General features: G+C 41.6%; 1 protein-coding gene across 6 annotated transcripts in view; it reads right to left on the bottom strand.

The window, feature by feature from the left end:
* tenm2a (teneurin transmembrane protein 2a) overlaps window positions 1-23,309 on the bottom strand; it is a 201,802-nt gene that overhangs the window by 114,126 nt on the left and 64,367 nt on the right. For all 6 annotated transcript variants that reach the window (XM_027282406.1, XM_019273981.2, XM_027282412.1 and 3 more), the window contains exon 3: window positions 20,281-20,574. In XM_027282406.1, the coding sequence (XP_027138207.1) occupies window positions 20,281-20,574 (294 nt within the window). The remainder of the gene's footprint in view (window positions 1-20,280; window positions 20,575-23,309) is intronic.

The raw sequence follows: 23,309 nt of genomic DNA, 5'->3' as shown, positions 1-23,309 counted from the left end.
GGGGGTTTCTGTCATTATGATGGATAGATCGAGAGAATAGGGGCTCCCAGAAGGAGAAGTGTAAAAATAGGATAGCACCTCTCCCTTGACACTTCTCCTCTCTGCCCATTTATCCAATCACGAGTCTCCTATCTCTCTTACTCCTCCTCCTTGCTCGCTCTTCTTTCACCTATGACTCCCCCTGCACTCTCCCCTTCCCCTTTCGATGCTCTTGCACTCCGCTTGTTTTCTAGACATCATCTCCCAGCATCCCTCCTCCTCCTCCATCCATGTGTCCATTTACTCTTCTGCTTACACCTACACCTAACACAGACAAAAGACAAAAAAAAAAACCTCTCTCCATCCCACAGGGTTTCCTCTTCATCACACTCAGCTGTAGAGGCTTTGAAATGTTTTACTGCGGTGATCCCAGATGACACACTTACACAGTAAACTTTGACTTTTTTTAAAATGAAAAACCTATATTTACACGCAGGGATTGCTTACAGAGCCTCGTGTCCTTTTTATCTCGGCTGCCTCGCCCTGCTTTGCATTCGCGATGCTGCACAGATTCAACACACTTAAACTAGGGGTCTATGAGGGATACTAATGGAAGCCGTTCAGAGCACCACTTATTGTCCTGTGTGTCTCAAATGCTCAACAAGCCAACCAGCACTGAGACCACTACGGCAGGAATGGAAAAAAGTCCTCCACCACTTCGCCCAAGTTTGCGCCCGAGTCGCACTTCCATTCCTGTTCTGTCCTCTCCGATATCTATCACTTTCTCACTTATTGCCCTCCCCCTCCATCCCTCCATTCCTCTTCCTCTCTCCGGAGAGGAAAAACAAACAGCTGTCAGGGTCAGGCTTGCAGATGAATTCCAAATGACTCTGAAGGGCAGAGGGGCCGACCAACTTTCTCCAGAGGAGCGCCCGGTTACAGACATGCGGGCCGCGTGCATGCAAACAAGCACACAGAAAGCATCAAATAAATATGGCCATCTCGTCGACCCCCACGTGTATACACACAAACGTGGATTGCAGCTGCTCTTTGAATCAATACTGCATCTTAAGTCGGCCTACTGTCAAGGCGAAGGAAGCGTGTGTGTGGATCTGTGCATCATGCGCGTGAGAAAACGCGCGAGTATGTGCATATGTACGAGTGGCTAAAGCTTGCTCCCATGTGATGACACAGATGCCGCCAAGCTCAATAAACAGAAATGCATTGTGCCTCCGCTCACTTGCTCTGGCACAGATTTATTTCAGGAGAATCAAGTCCTCCTCTAAACTTTCTAAAGATATGATAAGTCAATTTCACCTTGCCGGCGTGCCACCCGTGGCTCAATTTGCAGCTCTCACTGGGTCGAGATGAGTCGATGAATCACTTTTCATCTTATCAATCATATCTATGTGATATCTCTCCTCCTATCTTGTCTGTTGTCTGAGTCCACTCTCTATCACTGTCTGTTACCATTCATCCATCACGACTGAGAGACCTTTACATTATTCAGTGGAGCTAAGCAAAGGTTTAATCAAGATGTTTACATCACTCTCAATTCTTTTCTGCCTTTTTCTCTCGAACGGAGTCAATACCGAAGTCTAAAATGATTAACCGACAAAACATTCAATTTATTAACTTGTCGATCTTGATATAAATAGCCATACAGAGTAGGGTACAGAAAAACAAACAAACATACAGTGTCCCATTCACAGCTTTAAATGCCCTTTACTAATGATCTTGCATAATTGCATAGATTGCTTATACAAATTGCTTCCTGGACGGTTCCAATGATCAGCAAATAAATTCAATAGTAGTTTGGAAATAATCCCAAAGTCACACAAAGTTGCTTTCATGCCTCAAATGAAACACACCAGAGTCCAATTAGAACTGTACCAATACTCCAATTTTTCAAAGGATTTTGGTCGGGTTGCTGTAACAAAAAGGTCATGCGTAACTTCTTGGTAAGGTGTTTGACCTCCACAAACCAACAGATGAATTCTCCAAGTCTCTGGAACTCCACTGGACGGATGAACACAATCCATGCAAAATATATTTTCAGTTGGTTGTTTTGATGCTGGTACTGTGCAGCACGTCGGTGCAAAGTCTTCCATTACTTTGAGATCTAGACAGGGAAGGCCACAGCATATGATAGATAGTGCCCTGTAGAGACACGTCTGAATTGCTTATGTTGCCCGTCTCAGTTGTTTACAGAATGTATCTTCGCTGCATGTGTTTCTGTTTCTGTCTGTAGATGATGATGATGACGCTTGACTGAATGATTCAAGTCTTAGGGGCAAAAAAAATAATAATAATAAGTGAATCAGTGTGTACTTGCGTCTCACGGAGTAGGTTTCGACAATGGCTGACGAAATTTAATTCACTTTTTAGCGCTCGGGTATATGTCGTTGTGCACGCCCGCTTGTGCATGTGTGTGTGTTAGTCCTTCTAAGTCTTTGAGTTTTTGGCAGCAAGATCAGAGGAAATGTGCGTTGTTGTGTTTGTGGACGCGTGCATGACGGCGTGTGTGTGTGTGTGTGTGTGCATGTGTGTGTGTTTGACAGGGTGAGAGAGAGAGAGAGATAGAGAGGGAAAGAGAGAGAGAAGGCATGAAAGTGAGATTCTGCTCTGAGACGTTTGATGTCGAAGAACAGCGTCTGCTGTCTGTCTGCCAACTGCCAACCCTCTATCACCATCCCAACACATGGCCTCCGCAAAGTGTGTGCGTGTGTGTTTGTGTGTCTAAATCTCTGTGTGTGTGTGAGTGGCCTGATTAGGCAGGGACTTGGCTATGTGACACTGCTACAGAGCTAGTTAGACTCATAACATGCACCTCACTGTGTGTCACAGTGTAAACGTGTGGGCCTGAGAACGCAAAATAGGATTTTGTTTTTAATCACATGACAGAGACAGGGTGAGAGACGAGGGAGAGAGGTAAGTGCGGGTGTGTGTGCGTGCATGTGTGTGTCTGTCTGTGTGTGTGTGTCTGTCTGTGTGTGTGTGTGTGTGTGTGTGTAGGCGTATTGGAAAGGGTGAGTAATCTCTCACTTTTCATACCTCTCATCCCACACCAGCAATCTTTGGATGGGTCCTTAACATACAGAGTCAAGCACACTTAGGGCTAATTGTTAACTGATGTATGTGTGGTTCTGTGCGCATGTATGTGGATGTTTCTGTTGTTTGTTCTGTGCCAGAATTCTTTAAAGGCCTGTTCGAGCATGGTTAATGTTACACACACACACACACACACACACACACACACACACACACACACACACACACACACACACATACCAAAAAAACAACAACAAAACAACGAAAGAGAAAATGAACTGAACGAAACAAATGAAAGACACTGCCTTCTATATTTGACCTCAGAAGGCCAAAGGATGCTTTCATGATGAATTTTAGCGCGGCGCAAAAAAAAAAAACTGAGAAGATCCAACAGATGTGTGAAGAACTGAAAGACGGGGGGAACAAAAACAATGAAAGAGAGAATGGAGAAGAAAGGCACAAATGAAATCTGTTCAAAAAGTCAAACACTCAGTCTTTGACTCACACTTGCAGACACATGCATGCCTACGCAAAGTTAGGCACGAACACACAAACAAAACAAAAACAGTGACTGAGGTATTAGCATGTGTGCACGCACGAAAGAGACATACTGAGATATTGGCGTAGCAAAAAAGCTGAAAGATCAGGTGAATCTACAGAAAGATCTCTTCTTTGCATGCTTCTTGACATCCCCACTCTGATAGGGCCAGATATAGCTTTTCTGCTTTCTCACATCTCACAAAAACACACTCGGTGAGAATGAATAGTTGGGAGTTGTTTTGGAGGAAAAAAAACAGAATAGAATATGATAAAAAAAAAAAGCAAACAGTAGCCAGGCGGTGGAAATGTCCTTTGGCAGCAGACAAATAAGTGCTGCTACTGCAGTGATCTCAGCACCTCAGGTCGGCTACATTGATGAGGAGCCTCACAATGCTGTTCAGCCCCGAAAGGCTCAAGAGACAGAAGAACTAAAAAAGAAGAAAGAGAGGGGGGCCTAGAATCAAAAGTAAGTAAAATCAATATTTAGACTTGTGACAAGATACAAAAGGACTTGAGACTGAAAATCAGATTACACTGAATAGATAAAGACATGCCGTGAGAATTTCACAGTGTTTTTCTTGTTGCAGAGTTTTTTTGTGTCCGCAGCGTTAGCAATGTCATCTGTCTCATCCTGTCTTCAGATAGAAACAGAGAGGCAATACCTGCCTACTGATCTGCGATTGGTCAATTCATTTTTAATAGGTTTGGAGGGCTGAGTTGCATTAATTATGCCCAGAGGTGACTGGCGCATACTAATATTGATCTGGGTGGATGGCTCTGATCTTGTCCATTGCTGAGGTGTGCAGTGAAAAGTTACTCACTGACTGTGGCAGAAGGACAAAGTGTCAGTATCATCAAAACTGACCAGTGTGATTAGACTGATATATTTGCTGGATACACTTCGGTGTCCAGCTATTTTCAGTGTTTATTTGTTTTTAGAGCAGCGTGTTTTAAAAGTACATGAGGTTATAAAGGCCATTCCCACCTTGAAAATAAGTGGTGCTTTGAACAACACGCTTATAATATTAAGTAGTGAATTCATTATTTGTTGGATTGGATGTAGTAACATTAAAGTTATTTAATATTGGCTGCTGATGCAAAACTGTTGAACAGCAGCCAATATTAAATGTACATTCCTGAATCTAGAGCTTTCCAAACAAAGTGTAACCCAGGTTAGATTTTCTAGCATTTCCTAGTATAGTCTACAGTAATATCTCTGGAGTGTCACAGCGGCAGTGTTGTGGCAGCAGTGTTAATTTTGTCACCCATTTTTCAATTTAGTCTTAGTCTTAGTCTTGTTTCAAAGTTCATTCTTAGTCTAAGTCACTTTTAGTCTTTCACAAATCATTTTTGTTAGTCATATTTTAGTCGACTAAAAGTCTCAAAATTTTAGTCTAGTTTTAGTCAAACGTGAACACAGGGTATTTTAGTCTAGTTTTAGTCAAAACATTTTAGTCTTCTTCTATTTATTTCAGGAATATTTTTTTTGTTTATTAATTCCAGTTCACTTGTGTTCCACAGCTAACACATTGATTAAATGTCTTGATTGAATTGAATTGAATGAATTCATCTTCAGTGCAACTTTGCTAAGTGTCTTGTCTGTTGTTTCAATACACACTTAATATGCACTTGATTTCACTTTTTAATCTAATAATAGCAGGTACACCCTATTATGACATGTTCTGTCATCTTCTACATGCAATTGTTATTCAGTATAAATAAATTGATTTTATGCCAGCTGCATCTACTTAAATGTTAAAATTAAGATGAGTCCATCATTGTTAGTGTTTAGCACAAATTGTGGAGGCTAGACTCATTCTTGTTATGCCATATGCGTTCATTTTAATAACGTTGGGCTGCAAACAGGTTTGGGCTCTACAAAGCTGTCAATCAAAACGGGCCGGGCCGGGCTCGGGTCGAATTCTACCGGGCCCGGGCCGGGTCGGGCCTGACTTCTAAGGTCCGTTTCATGCTCTAGATTGCGCTGTCCGTACGCCGTGTTTCTCCATGCTGTTTGTTTTCAAGCCACAGGTGCGAGAGCAGCAAGAGGATCTCAAACGTGTGGCCGTGACGTTGCCTACAGTAAAAGAAGTGCTTGCACAAACACATGACAGCAGGACTCGATGTTGCTTTTTTTCTTATATAGTAGACGAAAACAAGGAGACATTTTCGTCTCACTTTTATTCGTCAACAAAAACGCACACTGGCACATTTTCCGTCAGTGTTTTTAGAACATTGTATCGTCTCGTCATCGTCTCGTCTTCGTCAAGGGAAAAAGGCTCGTTGACGAACATATTTCGTCTCGTCTCGTCTGACGAAATTAACACTGTGTGGCAGGAAGGTTTGAAAGGATTTGGACACCCTCTCTTTATCCCCAGCATGAGTTTTCAACCAACAGCAGCACAACAGAAGTGTGGTAATCCTGTGAAATGTTGCTGAAATAGATACAAAGCCACCATTTGTTTTAACCCAAGGCAGCTCTGGTTGCTTTGGGATTAACCTTTACTTCTGGTTACTATTTATTTCATTGAGTTACTCCATAGTTGCAGTCCTGCATGGTGGCTAGAATGGAGTATGATACCAATTAGTCTTTATATAGATGATACCAATCTATTAAAATGCCTTGATTGGTCCTGCATCTGATCTCAGAGATCAGCTTGGGACTGATCCGCTGTATGCATTAATTGTTATTGATTACAGGTACTTGCTGCTGTCTGCCCTAAAATAGATAGTTATGACTTTGCAAGGGACCACTGGGGACAGAGGCTGGAATAGTCTAGGCTGACCCATTGATTAGGTATAAAGGTGACCTGTGTGTACTATTGATTGTAACTGGTGGGACAGGCACACTATTGCATGAAGTGGACTAAAGCCTTTAGTGCCACAACATGGAGAAAGGGAGAGGAGTGACGTCAGACTAAAACACTTCTCGTTTGCCCATTTGTTTTCTCAAGAGAGTTGAAAAATGGCAAAACCAAAACGGCTGATAAAGATCCAAAGTCATATCCCTCTGTTTTCCTGGGCTTGAGCTCCACTGCCTGTACAACTGATACTTGGCTTAGCCATGGAAAGGGTTCAGAAAGGGAGATTTGGGACCAGCTGAGATGCCAGGCTGTCTCCATGCTCGGTTATGGAGATGGAAGATAAAGTCAGATACTTGTCTGATGATTAGCCAGCTCCGAGTATTAAGTGGCAAAACAAGAGGACTTGCACAATCAGAGGTTAGAGACTCTAATATAGATTTATTCATCTATTCTCTTTCCTCCTATTTGACTCCTCGCTAAACAAAGCCAACCTATTAAAGCAAGTATTGAGTGGAGAAGAAACGGTTTTAACAGAAATATTGACATCAGTGCTGCTGCTTTTTTCTGCTGAACAGTGTGGTTTTAATCAGGTTGTGTCTTTGCTTGGCGTCTATACAGGAGCTGAACAAAGGCCTTAAGTTCATGAAAGCAGACAATGTCAGTGCAGTAAATTCATAACATGACGTGGTGTACATTTCATAAACACTGGCCTGATATGCTCAAAGGTTTGATAATTGAATGCCGGTGAAAAATATACAGTGATTACAGGGTTTCTTTCTTCTTCTGAGATACAAAATAAAACCCAATTCCACCAATTTTACACATTAACATCAGTTTACCTGACATGATGAGGACTATTCAACAGTTTTATAATGGTGTCTGTGGTTTTCGAAGGAGCCCTCCAATGTCTGAGAAAATAACCCTAATGATGTCCTGACTTGGGCTTGGAGATTAAAGTTTCAAAACAAAAAAAAACTTAAATTCTGAACTTGGGCATAGAGTTTGAAAGGCATGGACATATACTAGATACTGTAGAGAGCATCTAACAAAAGATGCAATTTATTTGCATTATTGGATGTGGAGAATCCAGAGTTTTTGAAGGTTGACCTACTTTGGATATCTTGACCTCTGCTGCACCAATTCTGACAACTCTTTGATGGAAAGTCTCCAACTTTGAACCTAATGCAAATTGTCCTATGACATGTCGAAAACCAGCCACACTTTCATTTCTCTAGGAAACACAAGTACATCTGTTCGCTACTGCGATTCCACTTTGTAGAAGCGCTTCAAACAGAATGTGGGAGAAACCAATCGTCACGGTCAACGTGCTTCCCAAAGCAATATGACATCATTTTAACAAGTTGACAACAACTCGAAGAAGAAAAACAATGCGTGATAACACGTTGCTTAGGAAATGAATACTTTGTTGTGAACCAGTTATGTGTATAAGGGAGAAAATAACCGTCCAATCAGAGCTAATTATGTAAATTTGCTGCTTAATGCTTAACACACCAGCAAGCGTCTGGCAAGAGAGAGCCTGCTTCTTTTAAGCCTGTATGTGTGAACAGGGAATTAATAGCACGAGTTCCCTTTTAATCACAAGCTATGACATTTAATAGGTTAGTGCTTCGTGTGCGAAAGCAGGCCTGGCTGTATCCCTCAGTAAAAATGTTGCACTTTGCTATTAGACTGTATCTATCAGCTACAGTCTCTCTCTTTCTTTCTGTTTCACACATAAACAAACTCTGGCCAGCAGAGACTTGCAAGGTAACGCCATGCCATGCCTCACCGTGCTGTGCGGTGCCCCGCGGTGCTGCGCTCCATTCGATGAGACAGCATGAAACACAAATCAATACGGATTAAAACTCTGTAAGGAGCTATCCACTGACTCCTCCTCACTGCATACAGCAAGAAAACCACGTCTTATTATGCTGGTTTGCAGATTTTTTTTCTTTTTTTTTAAACTAATTTTAAATCATAGAGGAAAAGTGAAGAGTGGGAGATAAACTAGCTTTAGACTAAGGGCGTTTGTGACGGCCATCGAGAAATATGCCTGTGCCACGCCTGCCTTTTGCCACCCATGGGGCATATCCATCAAGCCGCTTAGAGCGCTGCATTGTAGGGGGGCTGGAATCAGCACCTCATTCCACCTGCCACACCTAGACCGAGTCACACACGGGTGCACATACACACACATTGACAGGCCTGGTGGTAGGCCTCAACCCCCAGTGGCAGTGGTGGGCTTCCCACAGCGCTCTGCTGGACACCAGAGATTATCCCGGTGCTAGCAGACAGTCACAGAATGTTAATCCTCAGCCACCTCTTCTAGTGTACTGTTGAATCTGGATCTTCTTCCTTTCAAATCGCTCCTTCTCCCCAGCTCCCCTCTTTCTTTATCCGTCACTTTCCATCCTCTCCCCCCCCGCATTACAAGCTCCGTCCATCTATCGTTGGCATTTAACTCCATCCTCTCCTCCCCTAAAATCTCTTGATCCCTGTTTCCTACTGGAAAGCGACAAGGACTCATCCCTTGTCCTCTCTTATCCTTTCTTTCTGCTCATGGCCCAGCCCTCGCTATCAGCCCAGCATTGATCTCCTCATCCCCAGGAAAACAAAACACGAATCATCCTGTCATAAACGTTCTGCTGGAGGATGTGGCGCTGAACGCACGGCTGCTACATGTTGACGTAGAGACAGTGGAAAAAACTAACGGGGCAGCAAAGGGTAGCCGAGTATGTCTGGATGAACATGTGCAAAATGTGTTCTATTTTTAAATAGTGTAAAAAAAAAATAAAATTGATGGTTTATTAACTATTTCTAGCAGATTCGACTCTGTTAATGATGATACTGAATCTCATTTCTTTTTTATTTGTATGCTGGAACAATAAAGTGACAGCTGCTGGAAGCGTTCCTTCTAAAAATTACAAAAAACAACCTCTGAATGATATCTGGTCTCCCACAGCTTCACTCCGCTATTCACTCTGATTTACTCTCATAAAAATTGCCCTCTACTGCTGCTCGTACTTTTTCTTTTTTTCTTCTTCTTTTTTTTACTACTTGTCCCACAGGATTTTTCTTCAGGACACCATGGCTGCTAACTTCCAAACAATAAATGCGGTTTTGATCTGTCAGCAGTCTCCAGACTCTTACCCTCGTCATACTGTGCTTTGTTGTCATGCAAAAACACATGTATTGCAAACTTTATGTCTTCACATACCTCAGCATCTTTCCAGCACTGGTGATCTGGCAGATCCAATGAATCTCCAGCTGAAATGTTTGCTGTGATGCATTTAGACCTAACAATAACCACTTGAACCATATGCTTTGCCCTTAAATTCCCCATTAAACGGTCCAGTGTGTAAGATTTATGAGGCTCTAACTTATGTAACGAAAATTAAATCTAATATTTTGGATGAGCATTTTATATCTCGGATTGGGTCCACCATGTTGAATTGCCAAGTTTCTACAGTTGCAATTAGCAACTACACTGCACTACACTACCACTAAATCCAACACGCTTAAATAGCTTCAAAGTTAGAGAGTTTTCAAATTCAGTCAATTATTAAAATCCATATTTATACATGCCCCTATTTATAGCTCCTTAGTGGCATCAACTAGAAACTTTTTGGACTAAACAGTCTTAGTAATGATGTACATGTCAAAGAATACACAGGGATGAAAAGGTTAACATGCACCGATTAATTAAATTAATAGGAACGTATTTAATTGTCTCCTACTGGCTTTTACGCCCAATTAAACCCTTAATAATCTGCTTGATACTATAAACAGAAGATGGTAAACAAAAGCCAAACAACATAATAACTCAGATCCTCCTCTCCAGACAATATTTCTAAAGATCGATAAGGTTGCCCATTACAGCTGAAGGCGCTGTATATCATCTATACATAATGGTATCTGTGGAATGTCAGATAGCATTTATGCTTCTGAGTGCTGGGAAAAAAAATGATTCATTTATTGTTTTTTTTCATTCTTAACACCTCCAAATAACTCCTAATTATCTTCTTTCCATTCATATTGTGAATCTTTTCAACCATTTTAACCGTTCCTCAGTTCTGTGGCATTGTTTGTGTATCACTGAGTTTTTATTCTCTCTGCGTATTAAGGAACTATTCAACAAACAAAGCAGTTACACGATACAGGGATGTCTGAGAGCAGGATAAAGCATCTGAAATGCACTAAAGATGTTGTAATCTTCTGTGTTGTGGTTACATTTTCTTTTTTTCAAATTCAGTTCTGTCTGACAAGCTGCCAGCTTTCTGGTATTTTTTTTTTCCAACCGAAGGATCTGAAGATGGAGCTAGTTTTTCTTGCATCTGCTTCACTACCACATGTTTAAACAAGACTAATAGTCTACTAACATAGATGCTATGTGATGTTGCAGTCCTATGGGCAGAAAAAAACATCAGCATGCTAACAGGCTCATAATAACATTTCAGATTCTTAGCAGGTAACCGTTACCATGGCTACCATCTAGATTTAGTGTGTTAGCATACTAACATTTGCTAATTAGCACTGAACACAAAATGCAGGTGGTGTAGATGGGAATGCAGGAAAGGAAAAAAAAATCAGAGGATGGCTACAAGAACATGAATGTCTACAGGAAATTTCATGAATGCACCATGAATATCAACCTTATGGTGGAGGAAAACTCCACAGGATCCACAAAAAAAGATGAACAGTGTGCGGGCACAACTGGTATCTGAAACAAGTTTCATAGAGATCGATTAAGATATTTAAGTGTGGAACAAAGGACCAACCAGCAGGCTGACCAACACTGCCATCACTAAAGTCATCAAGTTAGTGTTAAAGAGGGTTCATGCATTTTAATACAGGTGGCATTTCCCAACTAGATCCAAATCCTTTAAGGATTAAAACAAACGTATAGAGGGAAACAGGGAAAACCTGAAAGGAATGTATAAGTAAGATTATTTTTTTATGCCTTTAATGATAGTACAGCTGAAGATAGACAGGAAGCAGGGGGCAGAGACACGCAGTAAATGGCCGTCCAATACGGGGCCAGCTCCAGCAAGGACTATAGCCTCTACGCACGGGACGGCCGCTCAACCCACTACGCTACCGACCGCCCTAATATTTAATTTTTGATAGCAATACTTCCATGTGAGTTGGTAATGGTGAGTTAATGTACCAGGATTTGTTATTTCCCCCATGTGTATTTCAAACACCAACTACTATTGTCTTTCTGCCTTTTCAGAAGATTTATGACTGTGACGTCCTCTACAGTAACTGGCCAGTTGTACATCACTCTTTGGACAGGTGACATGTGATTTGGATGTCTGTTTGGACGTTTGACTGATAGCTCAGTAATTGTTGTATCATATTCTGGACTTGTGCTTGTGAATGCTGTCATTCTGAGAAATATGCATAAGGTTAGATGGTTACTTTATATGGAAAAGTATATATTTGTCCGTGATTTGGAATGAATTTAACCAAGAAAATAAATGACAATAATATTTCCATATGCATGCTGGACCCTGCTTCTTCCAAGACCTTAGCATTCCTTATTTCAATCTGGGGGGGAAAAAAAACCCAACAACCTAGAAATAAATTTAGAAACCCTGTGGTGTCAGCCGGGGTAGCTCTTGCTAGAAATTGAATGCTGCTGAAAAGCTTAAAACCTCAAATGTCCCAAAAATGAAATACTGCTTTAATAATTGCAGACATGGTGGTAGGAGAATGAGAGTTTTTGATTTGTGCAGTTGCCAGACCATCTTCTATATCAGTATCAGAGATGAACTGTCAGTTTCATTGTCTGTGACACATCTTAAATAAAATAACTCTCCTGGATGGCGTGTACATCTTTTATATAAAATTACTTTATATTAATCCTGAAAGAAAATGTGTCAGGATACACTAAGGGTTAAAATGTTATCCTTTGCAGTTATTGTATACTGTATACCTGCTGTAAATAAAATATATTTCAAGACTTTCATTTCTGAGAAAGTCGTGAATATTTACTCACCAGAAACCAACCAAGCAACCTGCGCACGGCAAATAGTATATTTCTGATGTGTTTCCACAGACAGAAAGTAATGAAATACGGCATAGAGGGAAATTAACATCAGTAAATATCAGCTGTAATAACCTTGCCTCATATAAGTATTCTAATTTAAGCAGAGGAGCAAAAGTTTGAATTCATATTAACAGCCATTTCACCTGTGAGTGTCAGTGTCATTAAGCACTATTACTCAAATGAAGAGGTTTTTCATGTTGATATGTATCTGTAACACTTTGATACTTATATTTTATCTTATTTATATATGTGGCAGCTGGGGTCCCTCTGTGTGGAGCTTCCCCCGTGCCTGTGTGGGTGAATTCACCTGTCTCTATTCAAAAGTGTTTCAAGGAGGTTAACCTTTAACATGATCGTTCTTTAGTTTCTCCTTGTTTTTTTGCTGCCATGTGCATGAATGTCTTTCTTTATATACGCTCTTAAATATTCAATATGCTTTGTATATTAACATACAAAAAAAGAAAAAAAAGAAAATCTAACACTTATGATAAGGTTACCCTTGAATTCTAAATTACACACACAGGTTTGTTTTCCATCTTTCCTACCAAACACTTTCATTCACACCCACCACTCTGATTCCACTAATGAAAACAGATGAAAACTCCACAGCCCAATAACACAAACATTAACACTAATTCACGCTCATAGAGACAAACAATCTCAAGGAGACACAAGTAAATACGGCTGACTTTCCGATAGTGGAGGAAGAAAAAAGGAGAAGACGAAGCATCCTCTGGGAAATTTTCTCTGATCAAGTGCAAAGAGATTAACCAGTTGGATGTGTGCTAATGAACAGGGGATCATAATGAAAGGAGCTCGTAAATGCAGATGAGGCATGTGAAAGAGAACAATGGCGTCACCTTGTATCAGATGGAACATAAGAGTAATGTAAAGAAACCAATTACTTTACTGTCTCTTTCTCGACGTAACGCCAATATCATGACAACTTTTAACAATGGCCTGTAGAAAGGCTAATGTTTCGTTTGTAGACATGTGAATATAACACCAATTACAGTAAAATGAGCAATTGTATTCTCAGAAAGAGCAAGCTTTTGAACCGGCCCGGATAATATTCTTTCAGCTGGAGCCCAGTTAGAAGCTATTGCATTGTGTGCAACAGCCTCTTTCATAAAAACATCAACTTATGGACAAAACAGTAGATTGCACACACAGACGAATACAGTGTAGGGGCACACAAAAGCAAAGCCAACACAATCACACACAAGCAGAAAGGCCTATGATGGGCAAAGTAATCTAAGGCCACAGTCAGACAGACGTGACTTACTGATTACATAGTCTCCGAATGGATCCTCGTCTTCCTCATCATCTAGGTAAGCTGGAGGAGAAGGAATTTAGGAAAGAAAGAAAAAGGTGGGAGAAAAGAAACAAACAAAGAAACAAAAGTAAAAAAAAACGTTTATGACAAATCAAGAAAGAAAGCATGAGAGTAAAAAAGAAAAACAAACCAAAGCAAAACAGAAAATGGACACAGAAATGCTTTCACAAAAGTAAAACTCAACGAAGAAACAAAAACAAGAGTGACTGCGGCATTCCTCCCTCCCATCACCCACTGCATTTTTGCCTCATTCTTACTCTCAATCTGATACCTCCAGCCTTCATTAGGAAGCAAAGCACTGACCATTAAACTACAAAAGTAGTTTCAGGACCATGCAGGGGAAAATATGATCACTCATAATTGGCTGGAGAATTCTCAATTTGCTCTCACTGCTCCTTCTTCCCTCTCTCTCTCTCTCTTTCCTCCCTCTTTCCCTGGCAGGTCTGAAGATGGCATGAAAGGCCATTACAGCTAACTAAATTCCCTATTAGGGCAGCAGCATAGTCGTCAGCAAGTTACAAGTCCGACGCCATGATATCACCGCCCCTGTGACTCTCTTTTCACCTGATAATAATACTGTTAGTATGGCTGGGCTTACAGATACCAGCTCCCACCAAGAACACACGATAACACCTTTTTTTTTTTTAATGCTTTCACTGTCGGCTTCATGTAAAAATCCCTCCATCATCTCTCCCTTTCCATTTATTCATCGTTTATGTTTCCCCCGTCTTCTTCTTCTCTCTATTATTCCAGGCTCCCTCCCTTTAATGTGCGTTAGCATCCATCTACTGTGATCAATATCTGAGGGCTTTTATTAAACAGTGCTCTTATGCATCTGAGCGTGTGTGTGTGTGCGTGTGTGCGGGTACCTGCCTTCCTGTGTGCGTCTGTCTTTGTTGGTGTGTTTGTATTATCGGCCTTCATTTCAACATCAGCTCTGGACCACCAATGTCTTTATTGAGTCACATAGACGGTTGTAAATGTTTAGTTTTTTATTCATCGTTGCGTCTGTGCGAGTGTCTGAGCATGTATGAGTGCTCCGTTCAGTTTGTTGAATAGACCGATCTTTATTGAGCTTGACTGAAGGGCATTTTTCAAAACCTGGGCTCAACCCAAAGACAGACGTATACAGATTCACTCCGTGTCCGTGTGTGTCCATCACTACTTTGCTCGTTCCAGAATGTGTAGCTCTCGCTGCATGGATAAAAAGTCCTTGAACTAGTGGGTGAAGTAAGGAGGCGTACATGCACGCACACGCACACACACACACACACACACACACACACACACACACACACACACACACACACACACACAAATGCGGGAACTCACATCCGTGTGTGTTTGTGAAAGCGAGCTGTCAGTGCTGCTCTCACACACCATTCATCACAAGCTACTAATTCTGTTAGACCATTGTCGAGCCTTTCGCACCCCACGTTGCTCTCTGAAAACTCAATCAGAGGCTAATGCCCCCAACCTTCCTGACACACATGCACACACACACACACACACACACACACACACACACACACACACACACACACACACACACACACACACACACAAGCTCTCACTTTCGGTTTTCTTACTAACACAACCTCACAGAGACCCTGAGGGGACAGCGGAGGTCTTGGGGGACCCTACCAGTCCGGCTCTATAAGTGTTGCTCGAATTTGATAGACAGGAGCTGCATGGACCAGGTTACTGGTGTTGAGAGCGGCCGCTGTGGGAAAATAAAATGGTCTCACAACGTGTGACATATAATTATAATCTGTACTCTAAACGTACAGAGCGCTTTTATTTCAAAATGATCATAATTAAACATTATCTTAATTTACCTTGATTACGTTACAATCCTTTCAGCACTCCACTTCTAAATATTCTCCACACATCGGTTGACTTGATTTTTGGTGGGATTCATGTGGTACGCTTAAAAAAATAAAGAGCACAGCGCGGGTGCAAGCACTCTGCCACCTGTGCTTGTAGACTCGATTTGTTAATCAGGAATCACTTTGCCCAATCCAGCTTTTATAAATTATAATTACAGGTTCAGCTACCAAAAAAAAAATGAATAAAAAAACTACAAGATTTGACGTCAGATGTTTTAAGGGGCATTTTGAAAGTTTTCTGCCTTGTCCAAAAAGAGAATTAACATAAAATGTTAAGGGACGTAAACATAATAACTGATCTACCGAGGGGAAAAATGAAGGAGCCAGTGAGGGAAACCAGGCAATTGAGCACGCCCAGACGTGGGCCAGGGTTAGGCAGAAAGGCCAGACTAAATTTAGCGCCACCTTTTCATTCTCTAATTATGAGATTAATACATCCTGTCACATACGTCACAATACTACCCTATGATTTATTATCCAGTCGACCAGATGGAGAGATTGGGCCAGAGAAGGAAAGGAGGAGAGGGAGATTGTCTGAAAGCTGGCTAATCAGCATGCGTGTGTGACTGGGCCGGGCCTTGACTCTGGAGTGTACGGCCAGTCGGTGTTTATAAAGTTGGCCGTATGAGTAAAACCAAGATTTATTGACGGAAAACAATGTTGAAGTTGAATTAAATTCGGCCTGTTTCCTTAACAGGCTGCTATTTAATGGACCCCCCACACACACAAGCATGTGTAGAGCAATGGACTATGGATTGTGGCCATAATGTCTGCCCTGGGCTTCGGGTTTAAATCAATGTCAAAGCCTGATCTTATTTCATCTAACGCATGTTTTAATCATTCTCCCTTCTGATCAATGCAGTTTGGATGCAGCCATCAGGCAGTGCTGGGGGAATTTACAAGCGCTCCTATTCTCCTGCCTGTGTTTCCAGACGGACGTTTTACGAGGCAGTGCACAGTGTGACAGTAAATCTCTTCCTCCACTTTGCCAAAATGAAATCTCCCAATGCTGCTCTCTATGCCCATATTTGTTTGTCTCACTGTGTTGCTTGTGCAAATTAAACTTGTATTGGCTCTGCCAAGTCAACGTTCTAGTCTCTTTATTTTAATAGTGTCTGGAAGGGGCAATAAAAGCGAAGTGTCTTTATTCAATATTCGACAATAAAGCCGGATGTAGGGAAACTTTGAAATCCCTGAGTTGCATTTAGGAAACTAATTTAAAAGGCTTAACATACTTGTCGGTAATTGGAATTTAGCAGTAAATGAAAAAAAAAAGAAATGAAAAAATAATTTCACATAGCTTTAGTTTAGAAACTGAATTAACAGGTGCTACGGGTCTACAGAGGAAACTACTACACAGGTGCACCACATTTAACCGAAAAAATATAAAAGTTATTTGGGTGTTTCATTTAAAAGCTTTACAGGCTCTGAATAGCATACCTGTGTGTATTCTATCATATATCATATACCACATGTAAAAATTATAATTACTTTACAAAACACAGCCATCCAAATGAATGATTCAAAGCAGCTTATTAATGAAAAACAACAACAATAATTATTGTCTTGGACTCTTGTGAAATATTAAATAATAATAGCAGATCACAATATTGATTTCAGCCATGTAAATCTATATATTATATATATAGTATAGAGATATATAATATAGATATATATATAGATATTATATATAATATATATAATTATATAGAATATATATATATATATATATATATATTAAGATATAGATTTATTATATATAATAATATCTTAGATATATTGATATAATGAATATAAGATATATATTATTTATTTATTATTTTTTTTGGTATTATTTATTCGTTATATATATAAGATATTTAGATTATTTTATGCATCTACAGATAAATACTCAATGTCAGTCACAATGCAATGAATAGTATGGTCCAATATACTATATATGTACGCTGTTTTCAAAGTTCTCTAAACCAGTTATGTCGTACTTAGTTGTTTACATTAGGTACACACATGGTGCTAATTGTGTTGAGACTAGCGAAGGCACCAGGCTCCGTGACTGACGACTGCTACCTATCTGACAGATCACACTCTTTAATTTGTTATCGACTCAGGTTTTGTTTTGTTTGTTTGCCAGACATTTCAACTCCTCCACAACCAAACACTTAAAAATAGTACATGTAGTTAGGCAGCATGAAATATGGGAAGAAAGTCTTCCTAATTTGTATTCATTTCGGAGCCAATTTGTTGTTCATTAATTATTATTATTATTATTTGACAAAAAAAAAGTGAGTAATGAAGATAAAATATACGAGAGAGAAAAGACAGCTGTGAATTTATCCACCAATTACTCTGCAGCCAGTTGCTCTGCTGACACAAACACACACTGCCACACAAACATAACACTGCCACACAAACACAAATAGTACTTTCCCTTTCCATTTGTGATATCTGTCAACGTTTCTCCGGGCTTTCTATTTTGGTAGTGAAATCTGCGATGGGGGCACGCGCGCACATTCATCCACGTGTACGCTCCTGCCCTGAAGGGGAACCCGAGACCCTCAAACTGACACCTGTCAGTCAGGCAGGAGAGCGGTACTGACAGGATCATAACGAGGGTGGGTGAGAGGCACGGCACGAATGAAGAGAAGGCAGGAGGAAAAAAAGCTGGAAAGATGAAGAAGAAAGGTGGGAGAGGAGGGAGATGAAGAGGAGGAGGAGAAGCAAGTGGAGGTGAGACTTCTGAGGCTTGTTAGAGATGCTGCGAGATGAGAGTGGCGCAGCTTGCTGTTTGGTGTTTTAGCACGTCACCGTCTTTTTGATTTGTTAGCATGTGTTTATGATGTTGTTTCTCTGTCTGCCTCTGTCAATCCCTATTATTAGACCCTCAGATCCTCCTCCTGCTGTTTTGACACTCCCGTTGCTCCTGTTTCACACTTCTACACACACACACACGTGCAGGGTTTGGGCCTCATACACACTATCACACCCGTAGACAAAGTAGCATATAGAAATGACAATGACAGACTGAGTAACATACACATGCACACACTTGCAATTTCAGCACCCACAGTGCTCGGGGCACAGACGTCGGTTCGGTCTGGTGGGAGTGAAATCTTTCCTTTGGGTTCTTTGAGGTGTGACGTGCCTTCAGTATCAGGTGTTCTGTGTTTGCAGCGAGAGGCAGAAAGGAACGGTGAGATTTCCTCATTCAGAGCGACTTAAGTAAGTAACGAATTGACTTGATCAGACGTACGCACACACCTGGTCCTTTTATCAGGCTGCTTTGCGCTGCCTCTGATCTCTTCATGCTGGCAGAGGCGGTAAAGGAGGCGACTGATTTAAATCTCTGGTCTGTGAAAGTATGCGGCGAGCCTAAAGGTGTGAGTCAATGGTTCTAACCCTGAACGCTTCCATAGAAGGCAAACTTTTGATGCCTTGCATTGAATTGAATCGACTCTGATTTGACACATGATCTGCATAATCACCGATATGAACTTCTCCAACAGACACGTGAATGGTTAGACCCTCTAAAAGCAGAGGAATATCCATGAATAACACTTTTTTTCTCAAAGTTTCTTTTTGGAAACTTTAAAAAAACAAAAAAAAAGCAACGTTTGATCTTCCTAACAATCAACGCTCAGTGACATCATACTGCAGGCAAATGATTATCACAATAGAGTACTGGATTAAGAAGCTAATTTTACAAGGTCTGGATATGCTGGCGACAGAGCACTCGTTGCGTTCTCCTGGCCCTGAGATAGAGAGAGAGAGAGAGAACAGTGTCTGCGGCTCATATCTGCGGCTGCAAGATTAGCTTGGTAATTAACCACAAAGCAATTATCGGGTGATGGGATGAGAGGCGCGTCTCAGGGAAGGTGTTTCTTTACGTGTTTAATAGGTGTTGAGTAGTTTGATCAGTCGACAGAAGTTGTCTGTGATTCAGAGACCAACAGTCCAACAGAGGTTGATCCACGGCTGATATGCGAGGCTGCCGAGAATTCAATTAATTAGACTGTTGCTTTTCCTTCCATCCACTTTTCATTAACCCACTTTGACACCTCGGTGAAGCTCGCACGTCGGTTTTTACGACTGCGTCAGGATTAACAAGGAAATGGGAAGTTGGCGATAAACAAAGTTGCCAGAGGATGGAGGTTCCCTCTGGGAACATCACACTCTCACGGTGCTGCGGAGATTTCAAAGAAATCGTAGACTTGAAATCTGAAGAATAGCTTCTCTTTCACTGCATCTCTGTGTTGGATCGTAGAAGTTAAAATGCTCCAGTGAGACTGACAGACTGGTGGTGAAAACTCTGCAGATAAGTGGTATAAGAGGGTAGAGTTAGAGGGCTTTGGCTAAGTGCTATTGATGAAAATAAGGATGGCTCTCTGGGGGTCTTCAGATCAGAAACAGATTCAATCCATAAATCCAACTCACTCGCAATTTATATAATGACTGTCCATTTGACAGGTGGTCTAAAGATTTTAACAATATCGACAAATGTGTGTAAGAAACCAATCATATCAGTCTGAGAGGTCCTTCCAAATTTTCTTCCACAAGTCTAACATCTCAAACCAGTGGCTCTTTTTTTTTGATACACACATACACTTTTGACCACATTTTTAAGGGTCCTACCTGACTCTTCGTCAGACTTGTTGTCATTCTCTGAATCAGTGAGGGTGAGGGCAGAGTTCTCGCGACTGGACACTCCTGAGCTGCGGCGGGACTTTACTCTTCCTCTTCCAGCCCACAGCTGAATGGCTCGCTCTGGAGACAGCGGCCCCTCTGGGTCCGAGTCCGCATCAGAGCCAGCACTGAGAGAGTACCCCCTCTGGAGGAGGCCCAGGTCGGGACAGTAGGGGACGGCCGCAGGGTGCGGAGGTGGAGTTGGCTCGCATACTCCCAGCTCGGCCAGGGTGAAGTTACCCCCTGCGAGGGAGAAAGTGGAATCACATATGTGGAGAGTAGAGAGTAATATAAGTGAAAGCAGTAAACACTCACACAAACAAATGCTTGCACAAGCAAACGCGCACACGCATATCTAGCAAAACAAACCCCACAATCACACGCAGAGAAGCACACTAATTATGAAACTATGGAGGCGGAGGCTGAAAATTGGTCTTTGTTGTGGCAAGCGGGAGGGGAGAGATGACGCAGCATGAATCAGGCACAAACTACAAACTAGCTGCTGGAAGGAATATGTACTGGCCTGCAGGCCTGTTAAGGCTGGCTTAGAAGGCCTGCCTCCCTCGCTTTACTGCTCCGCATTGGCATTCATGAGATGTTGATGTGAGATCAAAGAGCTGTTCACTTGAGACCTCTCAGGCTGTAGTGAAGCTGCTTTTCTGCCTTCTGGGTTTGATCATCTTCCTACCTAGTTGCCATCACAAGCTGGACCCCAGGCTCATTCAGTATACTGCAGTCTGCTGCAGTACCGGCCGCCACTGCTTAACACTCTTCCCCCTCAAGACAAACCAGCTCGTCACGTCCAAAATAAATATATAAAATTATCCAAATTAAAGCACATCAAAGGAGATCAATAAACAGTGCTGCAGCCCAATTAAATCCAAGCTGAGGAAAAAGCAATTAAGGAAAAAGGCATGCTCAACCAATTTATTCTCTATACTAATTAAAAGAGTATTGTGGATGCAATCGCTCACCATCAGCTGTTGGGGTAAAGGGATCGGGGGAAAAACAGTTGTGATTCACTTCATTAGCAGTTTGTGAGGGAGGGGAAAGGAAGAGGCGAGCGAAGAGAGGCTGGCATTGTGGCGTTGCTGTATGAATCAATGCACCGGGAATCACACAGCTGTGTGACTGGGTTAACTGTGACTCATCAGGCGTACGGACGCAATCAGAGGATGAGGCATTAAAACGGAGTAAAATCGTCTGCTGGATCTTCACGGCTCCTCTTCACAGCCTCGCCAAAAAACTCAAGAGTTGTGCTGAAAGTAATGAGGAGAGGGAGGGCCTGAAAGGAAACTTAGCCGGGGGAAGTGTTGAAAGGCTCTAAATTCCGCCTCAGACAAACAGATGGACTGGACTAGACAGCAGAGGCAAGTGACTAACTCCACAGGTGGATTCAGCTTCCAGGCTACAGCTTGCCAAGCACCCGAAGAAACCAGAGCACAGCGAGACACTCGGGAATATTACCATTCCTCGTCTTCTTTGATTCCTTGCCTTCTCCTCCCACTTATCATCATAAAGGATGACAAAAGGAGCATTCTTACTACACATGACACGAGGGACTTTTTACAATACGTTGGTAATTTACACTACAATACTACTGTATATGGAAAGGATCTAACTCTAATCATTGAAACCGTACCTGAAATGAAGTATCGTAGGAGGACGGGAGAGAACTCCAAGAGGCCTGAGAGAATAGAGCACACATGTTCTTTAACATAAGTCAGCAAATCATCCTGAATTGAACTGTTCACCACAAAAGGATCTACTCCACAATCACAGTCAGGATTACTTTTTATGTAAATCATCCCATCTAACCACAATGACGATAATTGGGACACAAACACATGTAGTCTAAACGAACGCTGTTACGAAACATCGAAATGTGCGTGTGTGTGTGTGCATGAGTGTGCGTGCCTGCTAAACATACAGTATCTAATGTTACGTCCCACAGGCCACCACGCTGTACAATTAACATCCCATAACCAGTGATTACACATGCAAAATCCAATCACTCCTTATCACCATCAACAGTAGACACAGCCCAATGCTGTAGCAATCTACATGTACTCAAAGAAAGATGGATTGGTGCGGCGGGTTGAAGCAGACACGAAAATCTATCTCAGTTATTCCATAAATAGAAAACCAATCGCATGTTTGTTACATGATATTATGACAGATGTGGGGGGCAAACGTGGCGCTGTATTCTAATCAGATCAATTCCTTTCTCTTGGTACGACAGTGCCGCCGTCATTGTCGAGCTTATAATTCACATTAATGTGTGTTTTGAACCTTGAGAAGCCTCGGGAGCAGCTGCCTGCTCACATCTGTGTCTGTTCATTGTGTACGCGCTGACATGTGTGTGTGTGTGTTTGTCAGCTGATCTGTGCGTTCAATTTGAACGCATCGTATATCTCATTTAGACTGTGCTATAGGTCAAGCATGCTTCCCTGGGTGCTTTTCACTAATAGAGGGGAAAGAGCGATGAACAAAGCAGATGGAAGGAGAGGAGAGGAAAAAAACTGATTTGAAAAGAAAACATGCCAAAATGTGTGATGAGAACATCTAAATCAGTAAATAGACCAGGTACTGTCTGACATCAATTCAGCTTTTGGGGTCATTGTCCAGTGATTTGGGGCTTCCAGGGAACTCTTTCTCATCTGGACACAGGTCATTCTTTACAGTCAGATTAGCAGCGCAAGACTGACAAAGACATATTTCAGCTAATCACATAAACAAGCAACCAAAGCATGCTCAAACCTTATTGGTCAATACTATTACAAATACAAGCAGAAACCAAAAAATGCTTACAATGCCAAAATCGTGTCCCTTTGCCTACAGATTCTGCTCTCATATGCAGTTATCTGTTTATGGAGATATCGAGTGTAATAGGAATAACAAGGAAAAAAAAAACATGCACACCATGACCTAGCACTACTAAGAACTGGGTTAACAATGTGTGTACGTGTGTATGTGTG

Source organism: Larimichthys crocea, chromosome I (genome assembly GCF_000972845.2).
Source record: "Larimichthys crocea isolate SSNF chromosome I, L_crocea_2.0, whole genome shotgun sequence".
Lineage (NCBI taxonomy): Eukaryota > Metazoa > Chordata > Actinopteri > Sciaenidae > Larimichthys > Larimichthys crocea.
This window is presented reverse-complemented; position numbering and strand designations above follow the sequence as displayed.